Raw genomic sequence first — 21,897 nt, 5'->3', positions numbered from 1 at the left:
ATTAGCATACTGATTTTGTATGCATTATGTGAATATGTGTGTGCACGTTGCTGATTATTCATATGTTGCATGCTTTAAAAAGCATTTTGCTATATTAATAATGAGGTTTTTTTCTTGGACATACCTTACTAAGAGAAGAAGAAAACAAAATTATCTAAACAACAAAACGAAGATACCAATTTATGGGTTAGGGGGAAAAAAAAGGAAGAAGAGAAGTAGATCATGTTTCCATTTAATATCAATTGAAAATCAGAATTCAGTAGACCATGCTATCATAACTTAGTATTTCTTGCCTAGATTCTAATATACAGATAGATAGCAAATAATGATAAATATCATTGAACTATATGCAGTCCACATAATATACTTCACTGTATTCTAGAAGGCATTTTAATAGCCTTTTATGAAGTTTACAATATGGTCCACTATCTTATTTGATGATGGAAAAGAGAAAATACTGTAACCGAAAAACCCCAGGGCACAATGGAAGCCTTCTTCAAGGTGGTACCAGGTGACTTTTACGTTGTTGTCCTCTAACCGTTTCTTGTACAACAGTCCATCATCCCTGAGTACATCATGCTCACAGGTAACTATACAGGTATCAGGTAGGCGGCAAACAACAGAATCGTCCGCTAACAGCGGGGAAAATGTTGTCTCAAACATTTCTTTTATTTCTTCGTAGACTTGAGCTACACATGAAGTGGGCAATGGTGGTTTGTAGCCCTGTTTAAATTTATTTGGGATAAGGTCTGGATTTATCCATTTCCCATATTTCAAATTCATACTCTGGGGTACATGAGAACCTGCCAAAACAGCTTCTTCCAAAGAGGAATCCTTATTCAAGTACTTCAGGATAAAATGGACCATACGATTCCGGGGCAATAAGGGAACGAAAGCATTTTTCTGGTGAGAGGGCAGATTCAATTTCAGTGCTTGGAGAAATGGATAGATCATCACCTGGGCACGTATCTTTGGGATATCTGTTCTATTTACCAGTTGCTGGCAAACACTAGCAGTAAAAGTGCCCCCTGCGCTATCCCCGCAGACGATAATACGGGCAGAATCCACGCCGTAGTTTTCTGCAGTCTGCAGAAAGCGTACAGTAGCAGTGAGGCAGTCCAATACTTGGCCTGGATACTTATGCTCAGGAGATAAACGATACCTGGAATGTACAAAAGGCAGCAATTACTACAAATACCTACGTTTGTGAAGTGCTTAAATGTGACATCTTAAAGGCATCCATGTACTATATATTTGCAAAAATTAATCACAGGCAGTTTTATGTATTTAATTTAGAATTTTGCGTGCTGAAGCAGAACAGAAGAGCTTCCTCTTCCATGTCTGTTAGAATTCCGAGACGGTTGACCATGGAGTTTTATTCTAGCGTAGTTTACCAGAACACGGGGGCTTGAGTAGTGCAGTCCCGTCGTGCACGTTACACAAAGTCACGCCTCTGCTCGCTTCCAGGCTGGCTGAGTGCAGGCGCCCTCTGAGCCAGGGCGTTTGCCAGCCGGGAAGTCTGCGCTTCTCCCGCTTGCACGGACCTTGCGTGTGTGTATGGCTGTAAGTCAGTCCCGCTTACCCACAACATCCAACTGAGTTCTGGCTCCTGAAGTTTTTGCACTGGGGACACTGATTATTCATTTACTGTAGTGGCAAAATAGCTTCCTGAAGACAATATGTCACTTACTTTATTAATTGGAACAAGTAAATTGCATTACTAATGAATTTTTGCACAGAAGAATTCGTTGGAAACTAAAGTTTCTTCATGCATTCAGCCATTTTCCATAAGCAAAACATCTTTAAAAGGAACCAGTGGTCTGTGTGGTTTAAGGAAAATATTATTACATTTTAGATTTATTATTTACGCTTTATCCTCACAGTCTCCTAAAATATAAAAACCTAAAATCAGAAAAACGGCTTATAATGTGTTATTAAAGAACGAAGGCAATCATTTTCATAGTGATAACAATATAAAACATACAAATCTGTCTGTTCTACTGAAAATAGTTGGCATACATATTACTTCTGTACTTTTATAAAGCCATATCAAGTATTTCTCATTCTCATTTCCAACACTGGGTGGAGCTCACTTACCCAACAGACACAACCACTGAATCAGATTTGCTGGCTATGTACCGGCATGTTCTTTCATAGCTTCCTGGAGAACAAATGTTGTCAAGAGTATCAATATCTTAGAATACTTGAAGCAATATCCCCCCTCCTTTTCTTTTGACCTATTGCCATGATTGAGATCCACAGAGATAACTGAATAACTTCTGTATTAAAGAGAGTGGACATTTGGTACTGCATCCTCAGTGTGGGCCTCTTGCCTTTTTAGTGAGCTCCCCAAATTTCCCCTAGGATCAAATTAGTCCAGATTTTTGAACATAAGGACACACAGTAAAGCCCATGCTTTTAGGGAGATTGTCAATCTGTAAGGAAAATAAGGATATTTTTTATTATTGTGCACAATTGCTTGGAGTGACTGTAAGCCTTAGACCCTTACAAAAGCTTATTGCATTATTTTAAATAATTGTAAGAGAGCCTGAGACTTACTTAGGGATGTCATATCATTTTGCTGTGAAAATGCTAATTCTGATACTATAGCTAAGTCTAAATGAATTTTATATTTGAAGCAGAGATTTGACTGTTTGCTGGAGAACAAAAGGTATGGCAGGTATGCCTCCTGAGAAAGCAGCATATTTCTCTGTGTCTAGTTAGACAGAAGAAAGCCAAGGCATCCAAATTATGTTATATTAAAATGTCAAATTATATAATTTTTTCATAGTGAGGTTATGAGTGGAAATAAGCCTGTATTGATATATTTAAAAATATATTGGGTTTTTCTTCAACCTTAATTATGAATTTCCTACCTTTAGAAGATTTGGTTTACAGGTATTTGCTCAGTGTTCTGTGCTCAGTATTCTACCTTAAATTACAGATTTCTAAATTTTAATATGTGCACATGTCTAGTGCCTGTGGAAACAGCATCTTTTAGAACTTTTTAAATTACATATTTGTGATTATCTGTTTTCTCTAATAAATTAAACTGAATAAAGACAACCTAGCTAACACACATGCATCATTGCCACACATTTAAAAGTAGCTGCTATAGGCCACTTGAATTACCATGAACGCTGTTCATAGAAGTGCCAATAAGCATGCTGTAGTTACAGATCAAAGAGAGGAATTCAGGAGTTAATCACTTCTGTCAAGTTTCTTAAATAAAAAGTTATTTATTTATTCAGCAGTGCCACCTACTATAGATATGCTATAAAGAATGCTCTTTCCTATAAAGGATAATTTAAATACTAAATAAGGGCAGATTAAGCAGTTAAAAATAAGAATAAAGTGCTTTCCATCTCTCATTCTCCTAAACTAAGCCTCAAGTACCTCTTAGATTCAGGAGAGTTTTTTAAAATATAATTAACAATCATAAATGATTGTTATAATGTATAATGTAATAATGTATAATGTTATAATGTCATAATGATCATATTTTCCTTTTCAGTTTCTTACTGATGCTTCCAAACATCCCACATCCTCCATGGAAGAAGATGAGTCCTCTCCGTTTGCTTGCAGATGGCAATCTTGGGAGGTAAATCCTCACTGGTACCTCATCAAAATGTAGATCCTTTATGAAGAGCTTTGAATCCTTGCATGCTGGCAGTCCATTAGAAATGAACCGTATAAGTATATGCTCCTCCAAGATACCCAGATTTTCTAAGTTCTTTGCCTAGATATAATAGGAGAAATGAGAAATTAGTATAGGAAACCCACATCTTCTCACCCTTATAAAGACCACCTTCCTCTATATTTAGAACTGTATTGGTCATTTGCTACTCTATAGGATTACCATAAATAACTCTAGTGACTTTGTGATTTCACTTGTGAAAGTAAAAACGTACATCTCCATGATTTGAGATACAGTTATTTCTGGAAAAATACTTGATCCATCAAATGTATTATATAAATACTTTTTTAAATCTCTGTGATCTGGATTTATCACACACAATATCAGGCTTTTGCTTAGGTCCGTAAGTTAGGAGTCATGAGGCCTGAGGCTCCCTCTGTAGTCCATGAAGAGAAAGCAGCATTTCTTGAGGTTGATTCCAGCTTCAGCTATGCTAAATCATACTCTGGAGATACCTGTTCATCTCCATTGATTATAAAAGATGACTGTCTACTTTAGGTGCCTCAGTTAAAGTATTTAGGATTAGGTGGGATGAAAGTGCCTAGCATGATAGCATTCAGTATACCAGGAGAAAAAGACTCATGCCAGTTTGTGTGCAAGGTTTTTAACTTACTGGTCTTTGGTCATCTCCATGCCACAGGGTCAATGACAGCATGCTTTAAGAAAATATCAGTGGTACTTATAATCTCCAGTGAAGTGTTGCTGGCCTAAATGAAGAACCTGATGAGAATGATTCTGAATCTTATCTCCTCCATCAGTGAAACCTTTGCCAGTATCAAGATCCTACAAGTATTCATGAAATGGCTCAGCAGCCAGTTTCTCACAGCTAATCAGGGAAAAAAAAGATATTCTGAAGACAGGGGAGATTTGTCAAATTTGTCAAAACATTTTTTCTTTCTTCTTTGAGGCCAGTCATCTAGTAATAATTGAAGTAGCCTCAAGATCACACTGGAATCCTCACTGATCCTGAACACAGGTCGTAACCAATGCATTTCCAGCTAGGGACAACATTTCCCTTCCTATTAAATGGTAACTTAATTGCCCTTAGGTTTGTTACAATTCATTCTTTTGGAATGATGATAATCATCACAAGCTATTTGCAAATTGTATTGTTCACACCTCTTCTGATAACAAAAGTCTCCATGTGCATGCTATGTCAGTGCCTCATAAACTCATAAAATAGCCAGCTATGCTTTTGTAAATTGATCTTTACAACCTTTTGTATCTGGCCTTTAATTTAGATCTGTTCTCTTTATCTCAGAGACAATACAAATATTGGCCTTAGGTAGTAATTTTGCTGCACAGGAATGCCATAATAGGACAAAGAGGCAGAACTTTCTCAGCTGCAGGATCCCAGCTGTCTTGTACATGTGAAACCAAAAACTGTCATGACTCTTAGGTCAGTATTTTTGTCAGAGTGATGATTTTGGAATGGTTGAAGTTAGCAGAACTGCAATATCGTGTTTTAAGTATATTTATTACATCTCATCTGTACTTTTAACATCCCTGGTTTTTATTGAGCTTGCTGATCACACATATATGATAAACTTGGTATCAAAACATTCTCTCTAAATATCATCCTTCCTTTTCCAATTTTAGGAGCTCCTGATGTCCCAGAGGCATCTTCATATTCTGGGAAAACACTGCCACAGAGGAGAATGAGGAAATTGGTATGTATTCTGTTGAAAAACTTCATCTTGATCAATAGTTACAAAGTATTTCAGAATGAATAGCAATACTCTCAAAAACAAAAAGTATGACTATTCCAAACCAGGTGTGATCAGTGCTAGTAGGTGAAACATATCATATAAGCCAGGTTCTAAAATGTGTTATATGTGAGAAAGGACCCAAATTAGCATGTCAGCATACCTTTTCTTGTAAAATAAGGTCTGTGAAAAACTATTAGCTGGAATGCCTAACTTATGTCACAAACTGTTTTTTTTACATGGAAGATCATATGGTGACCAGACTTCTGTTTTAAAAATAATTATCAAATCACATACCAAATAGCAGAAACTATTCAATTTGAGCTTTATGGACTTTAAGACTACATTTGGCAGCCTCTTTCTCAATCCCCTTGAAGTGTTATGCTTTGCCATCCAAAATAATTATCATCAAAGCTTTATATCATAGTGTAATATGTACAGTTAGTGTAAATGCAGATCCATATAAATGGAGTAAAACAAAGGCTAAGATGTGAGCTGGTAGGCTTTCTCTCATCTCTTTTATTTGGGATTGTCACTGATTTCTTAATGACAGAATATGTGGATAGATATAACAGGAGCATCATATGTATGACACCCGTGCTCTAGAAGATATAAGTTTAACTGTTGATGCAGCTCTTCTAAGAGCTATCTCAAGTAAAGTGCAAGAAAAGAGCAAAAAAAGGTCTTGTGTTGAAGAAAAAAAAAAGAGAGAGATATTCAGAAAGATAGAAGCAAATAGGATGACAAACTTAAACACTCTGAGATCAGGCCTTGAACTCATAGGTGTGTCACTTTACATGCCTTTACTGCAACATACATGACAGTGGATTCAAACAGATATGTCACTGGCACAACAGCAGCATCACTCACCAGAATGAGCAGGGTGTGCTCATTGCATGTGTGCAATGCACAAGGCATCATGTGCTTTATAATAAAGCTATAAAGTCCTCACTGTGATTTCTGTGAATATACATGTAAAAGCTAGATATTCACCAGAAGTACTGGTCTAAAGGTTTTCAAAGCAAAGGGCTCAAGAAAATAAGGTAGTAAATGGATGTATAACAAATGCTGAAATGAATTTATCTTTACAATTATTCACAAATGGAAGCTGAAAATTCTGGAACATATTGTAATTGAAGATAGAATACATACTGTTGTAGAACAGCCACTTAGAAGCTGTAAAAGCAGGTTAAAAGAACCATCTGAAAGAATCTTTTTGTCAAACCGAGTATAGAAATATGTGGGATTAAATAACATAAACTCATATTATCATATTAAGTTTATATATAGCTTAATATGAAGGGCAGTCTGAGATATGTTCAGGATGGCAGACTCTTCTTCATGCCAGATGGTATAGAAAGGTAATGGCAGATTGGCTTGATTTAGAGTAAATAAATCAGACCTTGGCCACGAGAGAACCAGAGTCAATTACCTGATTTGGTGCATATTGCGGTGTGAGTTTAAGCAACCCACCTAAGTTTTTAATGGATTATAGGGCCCCAAATCACCTTTCAGGGTGTGGACCTGTGTTATTGCGTTCATCGTATATAAGCTGGGAATTAGAGAACACTTCTACCTGAGATGAATTCCCTGCAAACATTGCTGAAACCACTCTGTGGTTTTCCTGCAAACTCCCTTTAATGTGCTGTCTGCCAAACTCATGGTAAGGGTTAGGCTGCTCTTGTGTACTCCTATTGTCTTGTATTGAAAACTTTTTGAGCAAGAGCTGTTTCTTACTCTGGTTGCAAAGCACACAGCAGAGTGAATCTGGCATAAATAATAAGTGAAATAATAATAAGCGATAATAGCTTTAGCTGAACCTGCTTTGACTGTGAAGTTGGACTAGATGACCTCTGGAGGTCCCTTCCAACCTACATGATTCTGTGGTATTTCACTAAGATGCAGTGATCCAGTTACTGCAGAAACAGAAACCATGGCAGGGGCGGGGAGGGTAAGAAAATTCCTATAGGTAGATCAAAATTTAGAAAATTACCTCAAAAAGGTTAAAGCGCACTGAGATGCAGAAGGCTTCAGTTACTACAATGGAGTACCCTACAATCAAGCTAAATGATATCCAATGCCCTCCTCTCATCCACAGGACAGTCATTTCATTATAGAAAGCAATCAAGTTATAACTGCAGTGTAAACATGGCAACACTCAGCAAAAAAATTTTAACAGTGAGCAAAACTCACCTCCCAAAGGCTGTTTTTATATACAGCGATAAATATCGCATCAAACTTTGACCTTTACCTTTCAATCTGTGTTTGTTACTGTGTGGCTCCCATTACACATAGCTGCAGTATTTAAATGCATACCCTCATAGTTCTATCCACATTTCTCCTTTCCTGAAAACCAAGCTATCACAGGTAAGGATAAACTTACCATAATTTCCATCAGAACATATAAGCAATGATATAAGAGCAGCTTTAAAGGCTGGTCAACTTCAGGAGGAATTTCTGCCTTGAAGTAATCATAGTAAGTTGCTACTACAACCAGTAACATGAAAGCAACTAGAATTCCTGCTATAAATGTCAGAACATTAAAAAAATCCATTTTTCTTTGGTGAGGCTGATTTGTTAGAGAACTGTTTGACATGATTCTGTCAATACTTATATCCTCCAGCCTGACTCCACAGAGACCTAATTTGCATACCAAAATTGCACCGCCCTCCTCCTACAGATAAGGCTGCCAGATGCTAAAAACATACAAACATCCGGCAAGGCCAGCTATTACAGCTTCCTTTAGTGCGGTCAGAATTAGTATTTACAAGGTTCACACCCAGGATACGTCATTATTTTGTCTATCTCAAAATTAATAGAAGTTTTAAATGAACTTTATTTTCTATCTGGTGTAACTGTTTTCTGTTTTATAGGCCTGAAGAGCTATGTGAGATTTTTTCCAAGTGTACTAGTTAGGGTAATGAAAAATAATACCTTTATTTATTTAGCCATGGAAGATCAGCAATGTTGAACTCCAGCCTTTGCATTCAGGAACAGTAGTGGTCAGTTCTGCTCTTGGAATAGGTCTGAAGAACGGTTCTAAGGCTTTCTGCCGCCTCTTAGGGCAGATCCTTTCTTCGTGCTGTATTGCTGAGGCAGGCAGCTGGTCGCAACAGTTAGACCAGACGTTCTAAAGCAGATCTAACGGTATTTTGCTATTAGAGATGAGTATAGGGCTATCAGTTATTTGGAAGCCCCCTACCTGAGTGTGCAGTGAGCATCTGAGGGCTCATCAAAGGTCCAGTGAAGTCAGAAGAAAAATTCCACTTATCTTAGAGAACTTCAGCTCTAACCCTCTATTCTGCTTCATTCTAAAGGAAGGATTTTGATGTCTTTACAACTTCATAGCTTGCTATTTTTTGCCAAGACAACTCTACCCTGTCTTTTGTTGTAATTTAAGCTGTGATTAGACTGAATAGCTAATGTAGGGTGAGATTTGACTGTATGGCTAGCCAAACACTTGTGCTGATAGAATGCAGTGTTGAGGCGATGGCAGGGAAAGAGTAAATGACCAGGGACAACTCTGTGTGGTTTTGTCCACCACATGACTGGACAAAACTTGTTTGCCTAAAAGCAAATAACAAAAAAAATCAGCTCACACTGACATAATTGGTGTAAACTGTATTTATCTCTTAAACACCCTGAAATATACTTTACAATGTTAAGATCGTTCTGAATATAGCCTGGGCTTCTGAGCGCTTTGGTCAGTCTTCTAGTATGGAGAAAGGGACTAATGTGTTCTCCAAAGTGTTTTGAGTGTAGTAAATCTGGCTAAAGAATTACTCTCTGTTCTTAGCTACTATATGGTAAAGGGGAGAGAATGTCATTCTCAGAATTCCCTAACTCCTTAATTTCTTCTTCTTTTTTTTTTTTTAATCAGTGGCTGCTAAAAATCTAAAGCTGGTCCTTGTAGCCCTTCCAGCTGGAAAAGTTTGCCTTTGGCACAGCTTTCTCTTGCTAACATTCCTCCTCTTTTTGGCTTCCTTTCTGAATCATCTTGTCAAGTTTAAAGAGCTTAGGAGAGTTAGAGGACTTGGATTATTTCTCTTCTGGCATGCACTAGCAAACCACTACGTCTGAAAACCAATTATAATTGCAGGTAATAAATTCTTTTAAAGAGGACATTGTTAGAAAGGATTCAGGAAATATTCTGTCCAGAGTTTTTTTTTTAAGCTTCTGGTACAAAATTATTACAAGAATTAGCCTACTGTTCTGTTTTTGTCAAATCCATATTATGTTGATTTAGTAGGATTTCAGTTCAGACTCATGAAACAATAAACTTCTTGTAATTATGAGGCTCTTGTGGACTTAATTCTTCTGCCTCCCTTGCTCCTTGTGTATCTTTGAGGCTTTGACAGGACTGAGGGAGGCAGACAGAAAGAAAAGGCAAATATTGAGTGTTGTAAAAGTGGAGTAAGTATACTAAAGAGAATGTAACATGATTCAATCAGTTTAACACAGTGTAGTCGCTCCATTCCTGTTCAGTTGAGTACACTTCTCACTGTTGTCTCTTTTGCTTGGCCTTCCAATGTGAAGAAGCAGGCTAACAGATTGCGGATATCATTGTAATGCAACATCCTCACAAGTCTTTGCTTCACCTTGACTGGCTAGCAAAGAATTGTGAATATGAATATGTTCAAGGCTAGATATATTAAACCTGGTTTTGAGGGTTCTACCTATAAACTGAGTCTACCCCTGTCTCTTCAAATGAAACAAGGGAGATGATGTGATGACTGAAATGACTAAAGCGTAATCCATTTTCTAAATATGGTTTCCATTTACTGGAATCTAATAATATCATTGTCTGAATGTTAGCTACCTGGAAAAAAAAAAAATCTGTTCCAAAGTTTCCTGAAGTCAGTGGGAATATTACTACTAACTGTAGTTGGCTTTGAATCTGGCCCTTTACATGCAAAACCCATACCTGTTTTGCACAAACAGTTATATGCACAAAGTTATGCGTTCACAAATAGAGACTGAAAAGTTCAGAATGTCATTAGCAAAGTGGTTGTTCCTTCAATATTAATAAACTTACTCTAATTTCTTATTAGAGTCTCTTTTTCTCTCATATAGAATTTTGGTTCTTAATAAACATAGGTAAGAAAAAAAATGCAGTTAGTACAAATTATAAAATCTAGCATGCAATAAAATAACTAAGTGAATGAATGAAATACCACATTCTTATGTTGCATCCCTTTGAATTCCAGAGAGCACCCACATGCACTGTGGAAACACTTCTGTTTATAAACACAACTGGTTTTATACATACAGAATTTAGAGAAGGTTGTCATCTAGAACTTAGAATTACTCAGTGAGACATTCATTACATCTTTATTCATAACACTGATTTGTTGTGAGACCCTGAGAAAGCAGTAAGACTTCCAAATGTAGCCTTTCACACAAGGCTGGACACAGACTGTTTTCTGTCAAGGCTAGACATTAAACAGAAACCTGGTCCCATTGAGCTTAGTCGTGGCAAAACTTCACTTAAAATGCAACAGTATCAGACTCCTAATACTTAATAATGTATAGAAGGACAGTGTGAAATCATAGAACCACTGGGACACATTTCAAATGGAAAATGTGAACTCAAGGGGGGAATGAAATCAAGAAGCACAAAAAGTTAGCTCTTGATTTATCCAACTCTGACAGCAGTATTTCATTAAAAACAGCTCAGCTTGGCAAAAGATTTTCTTTTTTTAAAGGAGGTGTAGTTTTAACCTGTGACTGTGATAGATTGCCTATGGTCAGGCATCTCGCACTGATGTAGAAAACTGGTACTACTTGACACTCTGGTAACACAAGTTTTCCACTGCGTAATGGTGCTCTTCTCTGTTCAGAGATTTTTCCCATCTGCCTTAGCAATGTACTGTATATATTTGGGGGGTTTTTTTCTTTGTTTGTTTGTTTGAAGTTGAAAACACGGAATTGTTAGCCCAAATGGCTTTAGGCTAAAACGCTTTGAACATGCTTTTAGTTTCCGGCTCCTTTTCCTTTCAGAAGTTCTTGCAGTTTAGCAACTTTATATGCATGAACAGACGTCAAAGTTTGCTAGGAACTTGGCTGCAAAGGCTCTGTAAACAGATGTGGAGTTCTCCCTGTACATATAGATGCATGGTCAAGGTCGAAGCCTTCAGACATTCTACCTGAGCCTATTTATAGAACCATAAAAAATTGTTGTGTTAAAATGGCCAAAATGGCCAAGTGACTTGTATTCAGAATTTATCCCCTTTTTCTGCTATTGATGCCTTCAAGCCACAGCAACTAGGAAAGAGAAGCATGAGTAAATCTTCATTGAGAGTATGAGTGAATCTATGCTACAATCCAAAAGCGGGGTTTCAGTTTGTATAGACCTTCCTAACCTACCTTTAAATTAACTAGCCTAAATACAAAGAACAGATTTAGTTTGGAACTAGCACAATTGCAGTTAGCAGCTATTGTGGTTAAATATTCAGAAAATATAAATGCATCATTTTGGCTATGGTCCCAGGATTGGGATCTAAATTTAAAGGTATTAATCCAGAATAGATCAGTAAAACTGTATTAAAGCCATCTTCCCTAATACTTCTATTAAGCAGTACAAACCCAGAAATTTAAACAGACAAGTAGAAGACAAAGCTGAATGAGTTACCACTGAGATGCGTTACATGATCACCTTCTTACTCTTGTTGCCAATTGAAAATTAACATAGCTTAAAACACTGTGAAAATAGTTTAAATCAAGGGGAGGGGCTTTTTTACAATCTATACTTTGATGTGAGTGGATGTATGGGAAATGATTAGTTCAGTACTGTGCAACTATCCAAAATGCAAAATTAATTCCACAGCTAAGCGATAGCATTAGCAACTGCCAATGCACTGGTTAAGGACTTCTGGGTAGGAATGGGAAGGGATTCACTTTGGGACAACGTTTAAGTCATAATTAGCAACAACTGCTGTGATGATAAGACAGACCCTTGTTATCAACAGATGTACTAAGTGTCTATTTGCACCTATAGGCATTTACTGAAAGCAATTTGGGTAATCAAACTTAAATGAAGGTACAGTTTAGAAGGTTTCATTAACAAAAATCCAGGTCGGTTTTGTAAAGGTGACGGTTTGGAATAAGATCTCTTGCCAAACAAGAGTATAACGGTTATTATACAACAATCAGATGAAATCCCAGAATACTACTTCTTTGCCACTTTCTGGAGTGAACTGCAGCTGAAAGGGATAAATCTCAACTGTTCTCAGTGTTCTCTGTAGAGCACTTAGAATTTAAAGCTATTTGATCTTTCAGCTGAATTAGGCGAATTATAAAAGTAACTTACTTGCTTATTTTTCACCATATTCCTTATAGGCAAGATGCAATCACTTCGATTCTACTATAAGTCTGCTTTTCTTTCTTGCTTTTGTGCACTTGTGTAAAGTAGTGGTTTCTGGTTGCAAGTGCTTCACAGTAAATCTAAAACAGAAGTAATATAGTTCATGCTTTCACTGAAATTTGAAGAGCATGTTAGGAAAATACTTCACACTAAATATCTAGAACTGTCTTTTTACTTGAAATTTTGTAAAAAATTTTCACATAGTTCAATAAACCAAAATCATAATGAATGAAAATAACACTTCTGGTACATTTTAGAACACTATTCAAGTTAGAAACAGTTGTATGAAATAAATATTCACAAGACTAGTCCCACTAGCATCAAAGGACCTGCACGTTTTAAATTAATAATTTAATGTTGTCCTTTAATTTGAATAACAAATAAACAATGTGTGTAGTATTATTGGCTTTATTTTAAATGCACCCATGGAGATTTATGTATCAAAATAGAATGAACTAAGGAATCAAAAATCAATTTTACTTGGACAAACTTCATATCCCTTCATTTTTTAACACTACCCCTTTCTGCACCAGAAAGTTGTTATATTTGTTACCAGTCCAGACACTGAGTCATTCTTGCTTAAACCAGACACTAGGCGCTCTGTGTAATTTCTCTCTCCCCTTCAGAGTTTTTGGACTGAGACGAAAATTGTAATGCCAGGTGCCTCCCCCAGCTCCATTTCTGAAGGTATTACTGTAAAAACACACCGAGGTGCTAAATGCTGCCAAGCAGCAATGGAAATTCTCTGAGCTCTGGTTATTTCAGATACAGCTAAGCTAGGGATACCGCCTGATTCTGAAAATAAATACGGACTTACAGTTTCCAGTTAGAATGCTTCAACGTTTTCTCTCCCCCAAAATATCTCTTGACAGGGTTGCTTGTATGGTGACGCAGTGACAGGCATCGGGCCTATTTCGTGTGAGGTAACCTGGCACTTGCAGGTAAGAACACTGCAACTCTCTCATGAATGTTATTTTATTTTTTCTGAAGACTTGCTTGGAAGTTTTAACAGAGCTGGAATTCAAGGGATTTAGATGTTGTTCATTTTTGGTGTTAAAAGAACCATGTGTGATACAGGTTTTGAATGTGGATGGTACCAGAAACTCGGTTGCTCTTATTTTTTTTAAGCAGATAAGCTCTGAATGCTCTGCTAGCATATGGCCACTTGGAATTATGGCTGTTTGCAGGAGCATTGGTTTGATTCTGAAACATAAAATCTAACTTATTTTCCAAGGGGTTTACCTTTCTAAACCACTTCTGTGAGTTTGTGTAATATAACTTGGCTATGTTTAGATACTTAGACTCACACACTTCCAAAACTGTCAGTTTTCCTTTAGTAGCTATAGAAAGTAGTTACAGAAATGTAAAGAAGTTTGAGAATGCCTTTCAGATTGGTCATTTTTCAGTAATTCTAGTTTTTACCACTAGATGGCTTCCCAGGATAGCCGATAACGATTCAGACCTCTGAATTAACGTGCGGGCTTGGATTTTGTTTCATTTCGGCACATTCCTAATAACATATACAGTCATAAACACGAAGGTCTCCTCCGCGTGACTGAGCAGCAGTGCGAGCCTTGACATCCCGGAGCATCTTCCGACGTCCTGAAGACTCTGCATGTTAGATTACTTTGGTGGCAACCACAACTAGTAACTCCGCATGAATAGCTCTCTGTTCAAATGTGTAGTTAGATCCCCCTCAGAGGAGCTTAGACAGTGCAACTAAATACATAACTGACCTAGCTAATGCCTAACAGTGCAAACAGCCAAGCTGGGGAACCTAGTTGCAACACACTCGCCCTTTCTCCTGTTACAACATAGCAGTAAAGTGCTAGGGAGACCTTCTTGTGTTGCAAGGGTGGCCTGGTAACTGGACAAAAGTCTTGGAAAAGGAGGGAAAAAAACCCCATAGCCTTGATGTGAGAGGATAAGTCTCCCTACTTCATTCAATGGTTGCTTTTTTATTGCTGCTGCTGCTAAAAGTAGCAGCTTTATGCAATGCAAGCGTCTGCCAGCTGGGAAAATCCACGAGGATATTCCAAGATATAAATCCGCGTTGTGCATGAAAGATTGGCCCGGTGGTAAGAGATCGCGCTGATCACCAGCCTCGGCCGGATCCAGCCCAGCAATCGGGGGCCGAAATAAGTTTTCCCCGCGGGCACGGAGCTAAGGTGGGCCGGCGGCTCGCGAGCCCTGGCCGCGCCCGCGCTTCCCCCTGCGGAGCCGGGGCCGGGCGGGCGGCGGGGCCGGGGCCGGGGCCGGGGCGGGCGGCGGGCGGCGGCGGCCTGCCTGGGCGAGCTGATGCGCGGCGGCTCCCGGAGAGCTCCGGGGGAGGGGAGAGCGAAGCCAGCCACTCACAGAAACAGTAGTGAAATCTCCCCAACACTTTAACTGTCAATCAGGCTTAATGGGGTATAAAACCTCCCCAGCGCCGCGGCCGTGATAGGCAGAGAGCGCAATAGGGAGAAACGAGCAAGAGCCAGAGCTGAAACAGCGCGCGGCGTAATTCCTGCTCTGGGATCGCGGATACTCCGAGGGAAGAGCCAGGAGAGGGGGCAGGCGGAGGCAGTCAGCAGCTCGACCTCTGCGACCGGCTCAGGACAGAACGTCTATAGATATTTATAGAAATTAAAACAAAAACAACAGCCTTACCCTGAATAGACCCTTTCTTAAAAAGAAAGTCCTGGCAATTCTGTCTTATTTAAGCAATTTCCTGAGTCTAAGAATAGAAATGAGCTGCCTGGAAGGCACTGCAGGCTGAATTTTGGAGTCCTAGGCTGCTTTATTTTCTTTTTCCAATTATAAAACCCTTCAGTTTGGATACTGGATTTTTATGTCGGTCTTTGAAACGGAGGGATGTACGGTTACTTTTGATTTTACTTTTTTTCCTCTCTCTTTAATTTAAAAAACTGCCTTCCAGTTAAGAAGGAAACCGTTTTACCTGCATGTGGCAATCCCAAAGGACAGCGATCAAGAAACGGGGGAGCAACTTGGTTTTCTGCACTGTTTTACTCCTGCCCCGCTTTTTTTAGGGGGGGGGAGGGGGGAAGAAGGATTTTTTCCAGTCCGCGAATCTCTCGCCCCCGAGTTTCGGAAGGGGGCCGAAGACTTGTCGCCCACCTGGGGGTGCATGAAGGCTCTTGCTTTTCTCTCTCTGTCAGTTTGGCTCTGCGAAGGGTTCGGCGGAGCGGTTTTGCCTTGCTGCCTCGGCCGGAACGAGAGGATGGTTTGGAAGCGGCTGGGCGCCCTGCTCCTGTTCCCCGTGCGGCTGGCCTGCCTGGCGGCCAAGGCCGCCGCGTGCCTGCTGCTGCCGCCCAAGCGGCGCGACCTGTCGGCCGAGAGCGTGCTCATCACCGGCGGCGGCAGGGGCATCGGCCGCCACCTGGCGCGGGAGTTCGCCGCGCGCGGAGCCAGGAAGGTGGGTGAGCGGCGGGCGGCGCGCGGCAGCGGGGGGGGGGGGGGGGGACGCACGGACGGACTTACGGACGGACGGACTCACTCCCTTGCTTGCTTGCTTTTTTTTTTTTTTTTTTTTTTTTTGGGGGGGTGGTGCAGGCTCCCCTTCTGCGGCTCCCCCGGGAGCTACCAGGCACCTTGAGAACGTGGGGAGTGGTAAGTGCGGATGAATCCAGATGCGTGAATTCATCAGGAATACAAAAAACAAAACAAAACAAAACAACCCCACTGCTGAAAGAAGGCTTAAGCTTGCAACTTTTATCTCCTTCCCCTTTAGGGGCAACGAGAGGCAGGAATTGTGAAATTAAACAGCTGCATAAATACTCCTCCATGTGAGAGAGAGTGAATAAGAATAAATACAGGATAAAGGAGAACTAAAATACAGAATGAGAGAATATTTAAAGAAATGCTTGCGTTTGACGTGGGGTGGTGTTTTGTCACTTTCTTCCACAGGGAGTGCAGTTTTCCATGGGTGGTATTGAGCAGTCCTGGCATACTGCTTTGAGGTGTAAAATATGTCAGCGCTGAACTTTGATGTTTGTGTATGCTTGTGTTTAAACATGGCGTTGAGATTTACAAATTCTTGAAGGCAGAACAAGCAAGTTGACTGACCTTTGCACCCGAGCAATTTGCTGAAAGTGTATTTACATTATCTGTTAGAATACCATACTTCATTATTTATTTATTTTGTGAGGCTGGTTGCTATGCTAAGCTGTAGTACTAAAGTGCCACCATTTCTACAGCTAATTCAAGAGCTACTTAGCTGCACTTCAGCTAGATGCTGAACAAGGGTAATCAGCCCTAATGAACCAGCTGACATGGGCCAAAAGAAGAGGGAGCTATTTAAAACGAGTGTGGAGAGCTGAGGATGAAATTATTGTAAACTGATATCGACTGTAGTTCATTTGCAGGTCTTATCTATCAAATCGTTACATCTCTTAGAAAGAATAAGCAAGAAAATAATAAATTCTTGGGGAGATTTGTACTTTTCTCGAATGGTGTTACAAAATCCTATGTGACTGCTAGTTATTGTTTACAACATTGAGGTTTTTTTTGTCATATGTTTTCTCCCTGCCTGTGCTCAAGGTGTTTCAGTTTTTGCCTTTACTGAATTAGATTCTCCTTTCAGTTAAATCATCGCTATCCTGTGAGTCAAATATGGTACTCAGCAACTTTTGCCCTGTGTGGTACTTTGATAGTAGCACATTTTCCCTGTAACACAGAAGTATGCTTATCCTTCCTCAACATTTTATATGGAAAATTGTACCTAGGTGTGATAGTTTCCAGTCCCTTTGCTCTGAGATTTCACTGCTGTCCTGCCTTCTGTGCTGAAACTTGACATTCTACAGAGACTGCATTAATTACAGAAAGCAAATCCTCTATTTAGCACTACTGATTTTACACTTTTCTCTTAGACAACAGAAAAGAACTGAAAAAGATTTGAAATGACTAGCAAGTCACCTTTCAGTAAGACCTGTAACAGTTAGATATTCTATTTTTCTGTTGTTTGTCTTCTACTGCAATTAATAGTTTTATAGTTGTGTGTAGAGCTTGAGTTTTTGATTATAATTAATAATTTATTACAAATTCTGATTGTTGCATGGTATATTCGTGATATTCCAAGTTTGGAAAAATGCTTCCACTAAAGGCACGAAGTTCTGAGGCCGTGCACTTTGTTACATAGAGGTGGATGGAAACCGTGACACACACATTCAGGTTCTAATACTGGGTGTGCAGAATATCTTGGAAGAGTCATCACAGCGCTTGCGCACGCAGACATAGTGGCGGAGTTTTGGAGGTAGGCGGCGATATACAACCATATTTTTGAGATTAGAATCTTCTGCAAGACAGGTTAGTTGAGACTGTTAGCATATGAAATTTCCTCTGATAATTAGACTGGACTGGATTTCACCTTATACGCTATCTTTTAATTCCATTGCTCTGCCACTGTGCCTCAAATATGACTTGAACAGATAAATGTCTATGACCGTTTCCTTGTAAAATGATGTTTCTTTTCTCATGGTTGTTCACTGGCATCTCTGATGAAATTGCCAGCAAGGGGACAAAGCAGTGACAGTTGTGTTTTCAGTTTCAGAAATGTATATCTTCTAGTTTTTGGATTAAGACAACCAGTGATTTTCGGGCAGTAAGAGACTTTAGTCATTAGACCATCCCTGTTTGGTAGTGCCAGGTGCACACTAAGGTCAAAGGATCCATACTTTGCTTTGGACTTTGGGATAGAAGTTTTCACAAACTACTTGGTCATGGGAGGCACTGAGGATTTAAATGTTCCTTGTAGCACTCCTGGAAAAAACAAAAACATGTAAATGTGCTGTAACAGAAAAAGTGATTTACAGAAGATACGGGACATGTTAGTGTTATTCTGAGGGATGAATAGCATTGGATTTTCTCCAGAAGTACTCAAGTATTGTAATTCAAGTTTAACACTGCTCCACAGAGATGTGTCCAACTGGGGAGTCATTTTGCTGCTGTTCAAGTCCTGGAGAAATGTACTTTTTGCTTTCGGTTTGTAGTTGTTTGCTTGTAAAATTTTCACTATTGTTGGCTTTAACCCTTGAGAATTTTGATCACACTTGAAATATTTTTGACCAATAGTGCATCACCTCTGTTTTAATCTCACATATTGGTAGCTTTATTAAGGAACTTGGCTTTTGAAATTCTGCAGTTAGCCAAAATGGCAGAGTTGTATCTGGGTATTTGAAAAGGGAGAAGTGGAGATTTTTGTGAGTTTGTAACGGTTTGTGATTGAATGCCTGTGAAATAAAAATCCGCTTCCAAACCCTAATGATGTTTCTTAATGGTGTCTTGCAAAGAATATACTGCATAACTGAGTTAATTTTGGGAAGACTGGCTCCTTTGAACAGTGTTTCTTGCCTGGAAGAACAGCCATATACAGATATGGGTGGTCAGGGGAATGTAAGGGCTGAATGGATTCATTCACTGATGGTTAGAGCTGGAAAATATTACTGAGTTCCTCTAGGCCTTTCCCTTTCCCTGCAAGCATTTTTTATTACCGTATCCTTGCCAGAGATCTGTCAAAGCTGTTTTTGATGATCTCCAATGATGAAGGTTTGATTATATCATTTGTATGTCTTGCTCTTTGTCAGGTCTTCTTTTAGGGCATTTCCTTGATGTCTAAATTTTTTCCTTCTATTTTTAACTTATTTTGTTCACAACTGACTTAATCTGAGCTCTGACTAAACAAGAAAGCGTTGCTTGGTTCTGATACATTCTGGATTATTAGACGTTGGAGAAACCTAATAAAACTAACTGAAAAAGATGTAATTATAGCATGGAAACACATTCCCCAACTCTAGTATGTATTTTAGAATTCAAGGTTATCTGACCATGACTTTGGAAGAGTATCTTAGGCCTTTTCTGTTGGAGACTGGTCAGAAACCACTCATTTTCATTAGGCTTTTTATTTCCGCTGAGAGCTGTGGTCTCAAAAATGATCAGTATGGATCTTCGGTAGCATCTCTACAAGGGATCTTAGAGCAGTGCTTTCCAGTTGTTTCTTTGTGATCATTTCTGTGATCTCGGTTTGCTTCATCCTATGTATATTTTATCCTCCTAGATTTGCTCTAAGTTGCTTTCTCTCGCTGTAATGTGTTTGCCTTTTTGGTGACTGTGGCTATTGTTGAATGGACAACTGGGCTTCCAGGGAATCAGCGGTGTTCTTGGCATAGGAGATGTCCCCAGAATACCAAATGGGCTATGGGCAGCCATGGTCTTGTGTTAGGGTGAGTCTGCCACAGAACAGAGTTGAATACTCCCGTTCACCTTGTCGAGAGTTCTTCACATTCGTCACTGTGCGAGAAATGACCTTGTAGGAGCACTGAAAGCTCTCTCCTGTCCTGCCCTCTGGATGTTCACTTCCTCTATTACAGGAGACAGGGCGACTCAAAGGATTCGCATGCTTGTGCTTTGGATGAGGTAAGCCGTCTGGAATATCTGGACAGACAGGAGTCCTTACGAGATGGCAAGGAGCTACTATCACCAACAAAAACAAGAAACGGAAACCTCGCTCTTGCGTGGAATGTACTGCTCCATAGCCATGACCTCACTCTGTCAGCACTGGAATCTAGGCAGTCATGTCTGTAAGTCTGCAAGATACTTCTAACAGGATGGCAATGTGATGGGCAGCTGTACAATTCCACAAACATAATAATATAGTGGTTATTTCGGAATAGTGAAGACATTACTTAAAAATTTTTGCTTTGAAAACTGTTTACAGATTTTCTTTTGGTTTACGTCACTCCAAATTTTTTTCAGGCTACAAACAAAAACGAGATCTCAACTGTTCTTTCTCAGTCATTACTTTCACGAAATTTTCAAGGTCAGACCTTAATGTCTTTGTTTAGGAAGATATATTGTCATTTGGGTCTGCAGTCCTCTTTCAGTTTGTTTTCAGTCTAAACAATTCCTCAAGTCCTTGATCAGTTTTAACAGAAGTTCCCTGCATAAGGTTTCACCTCTAGTAGCACTGATTTACAGTGCTTTTCAGGCTGTACTGTTATTGGCACGACTGTTTCTGAGGCCATGGCGAGAAGGGTCTTTTCAGCTGGATTCATTCTCTGAACTAATTCACAGCTGAGCATCCCAAATAACTGTGAGGCAAAACGAAAAGAATTGTGTAGGGCTAGGAATAAGAAGTCAGTGCAGGAAGGAGCTATGAGGAGGGGATGAGAACTGGTAAGCTGGCACTGCTGCCGAGAAGCCTGGAGCCGGTTTGCCTCCGTGTCCCAGTAAATTCAGCAGAACTGAAAACCTCATAGAAATTGCAGGTGCTTGAGAGCCTTTTCTAACTGGAGAGTTTCAGCTGAGTGAGATTTTAGGCTCTGGACTCTAGTTTGGGTGGGAGTATTGTGTATGCAGAGACTATACAAAAATGGTGATTAAGTCTTGGAATTTAGTCTGATATGCCCAGAAATGGAAGGTTTTTAAACTTGTGAAATGAGTTTCTGCAACATTCTTCCCCATTGTGTACATAAACTGTATCTAATTCTACAAGTATTTTAATTTGATCCATATTAATCACATTGATATACTATCATCCTGATTTGTATGTATTAGTGTATACTTTTTTAGACCAATGCAATATATTAAAAGATTAACCTCACTGTGGTAACAGCTGGATATAAAAGTAATATTCATCTCCTTAAGTGAAGACATAATACGGAGACTGATGCTGATGAATGCCTGAAATAGTCAGTCAGAGCTGTGCCCTTTTTTAAGGTGTAGGACAAAAGCTATTAGGAGTATCTCGCATGGATTTCAGTAAGAGTTCTTAATCAAAAATGCCTTTTAAAATATTGTTAATTCTCAACCATTCATCTCTGATTTCCCTTCCAGAACCTCTAGAATTCTCTGCTAAACTGTGTTTGAAAGATAGATCTCACATAAAGAAGCATCTGACATCAAAGTCTTAACACCCAGGAATTTTAATCTGCCGCAGAGTTCCATCCAGATAGGCTGTAGGGTTCCAAACCAGAAGACATTCAATTTGTCATGTACGGAGGAGTACAATTTATGTGCTGGCAGAATGGGGGAAGGGATGAGCTGGCATACCTGAAGGAAATTCAGCAAGCAAGTCCTTCTGCTTGTTGTCTGTCCATTTTTAAATCCGCTGCAGCTGGGCCAGTCATCAGGAAGAC

General features: G+C 39.4%; 2 protein-coding genes across 2 annotated transcripts in view; one reads left to right on the top strand and one right to left on the bottom strand.

Moving 5' to 3' along the window:
- Positions 1-353: 353 nt before the first annotated feature.
- Positions 354-7,957, bottom strand: LOC106482455 (arylacetamide deacetylase-like 4). The gene is made up of 4 exons (XM_013940042.2): positions 7,787-7,957; positions 3,523-3,739; positions 2,098-2,161; positions 354-1,162 (listed from the first exon to the last, which is right to left on the bottom strand). The coding sequence occupies exons 1-4, from the start codon at positions 7,955-7,957 to the stop codon at positions 391-393; spliced, it is 1,224 nt and encodes a 407-aa protein (XP_013795496.2). The 3' UTR covers positions 354-390.
- A 7,265-nt stretch (positions 7,958-15,222) lies between these two features.
- DHRS3 (dehydrogenase/reductase 3) overlaps positions 15,223-21,897 on the top strand; it is a 37,179-nt gene continuing 30,504 nt past the window's right edge. The window contains exons 1-2 of the mRNA XM_067310842.1: positions 15,223-15,621; positions 15,925-16,181. Coding sequence (XP_067166943.1) covers positions 15,597-15,621; positions 15,925-16,181 — 282 coding nt within the window. The 5' untranslated portion in view covers positions 15,223-15,596. The remainder of the gene's footprint in view (positions 15,622-15,924; positions 16,182-21,897) is intronic.

The sequence above is a fragment of the Apteryx mantelli genome, chromosome 26, assembly GCF_036417845.1.
Source record: "Apteryx mantelli isolate bAptMan1 chromosome 26, bAptMan1.hap1, whole genome shotgun sequence".
Classification (NCBI taxonomy): Eukaryota; Metazoa; Chordata; class Aves; order Apterygiformes; family Apterygidae; genus Apteryx; species Apteryx mantelli.
This window is presented reverse-complemented; position numbering and strand designations above follow the sequence as displayed.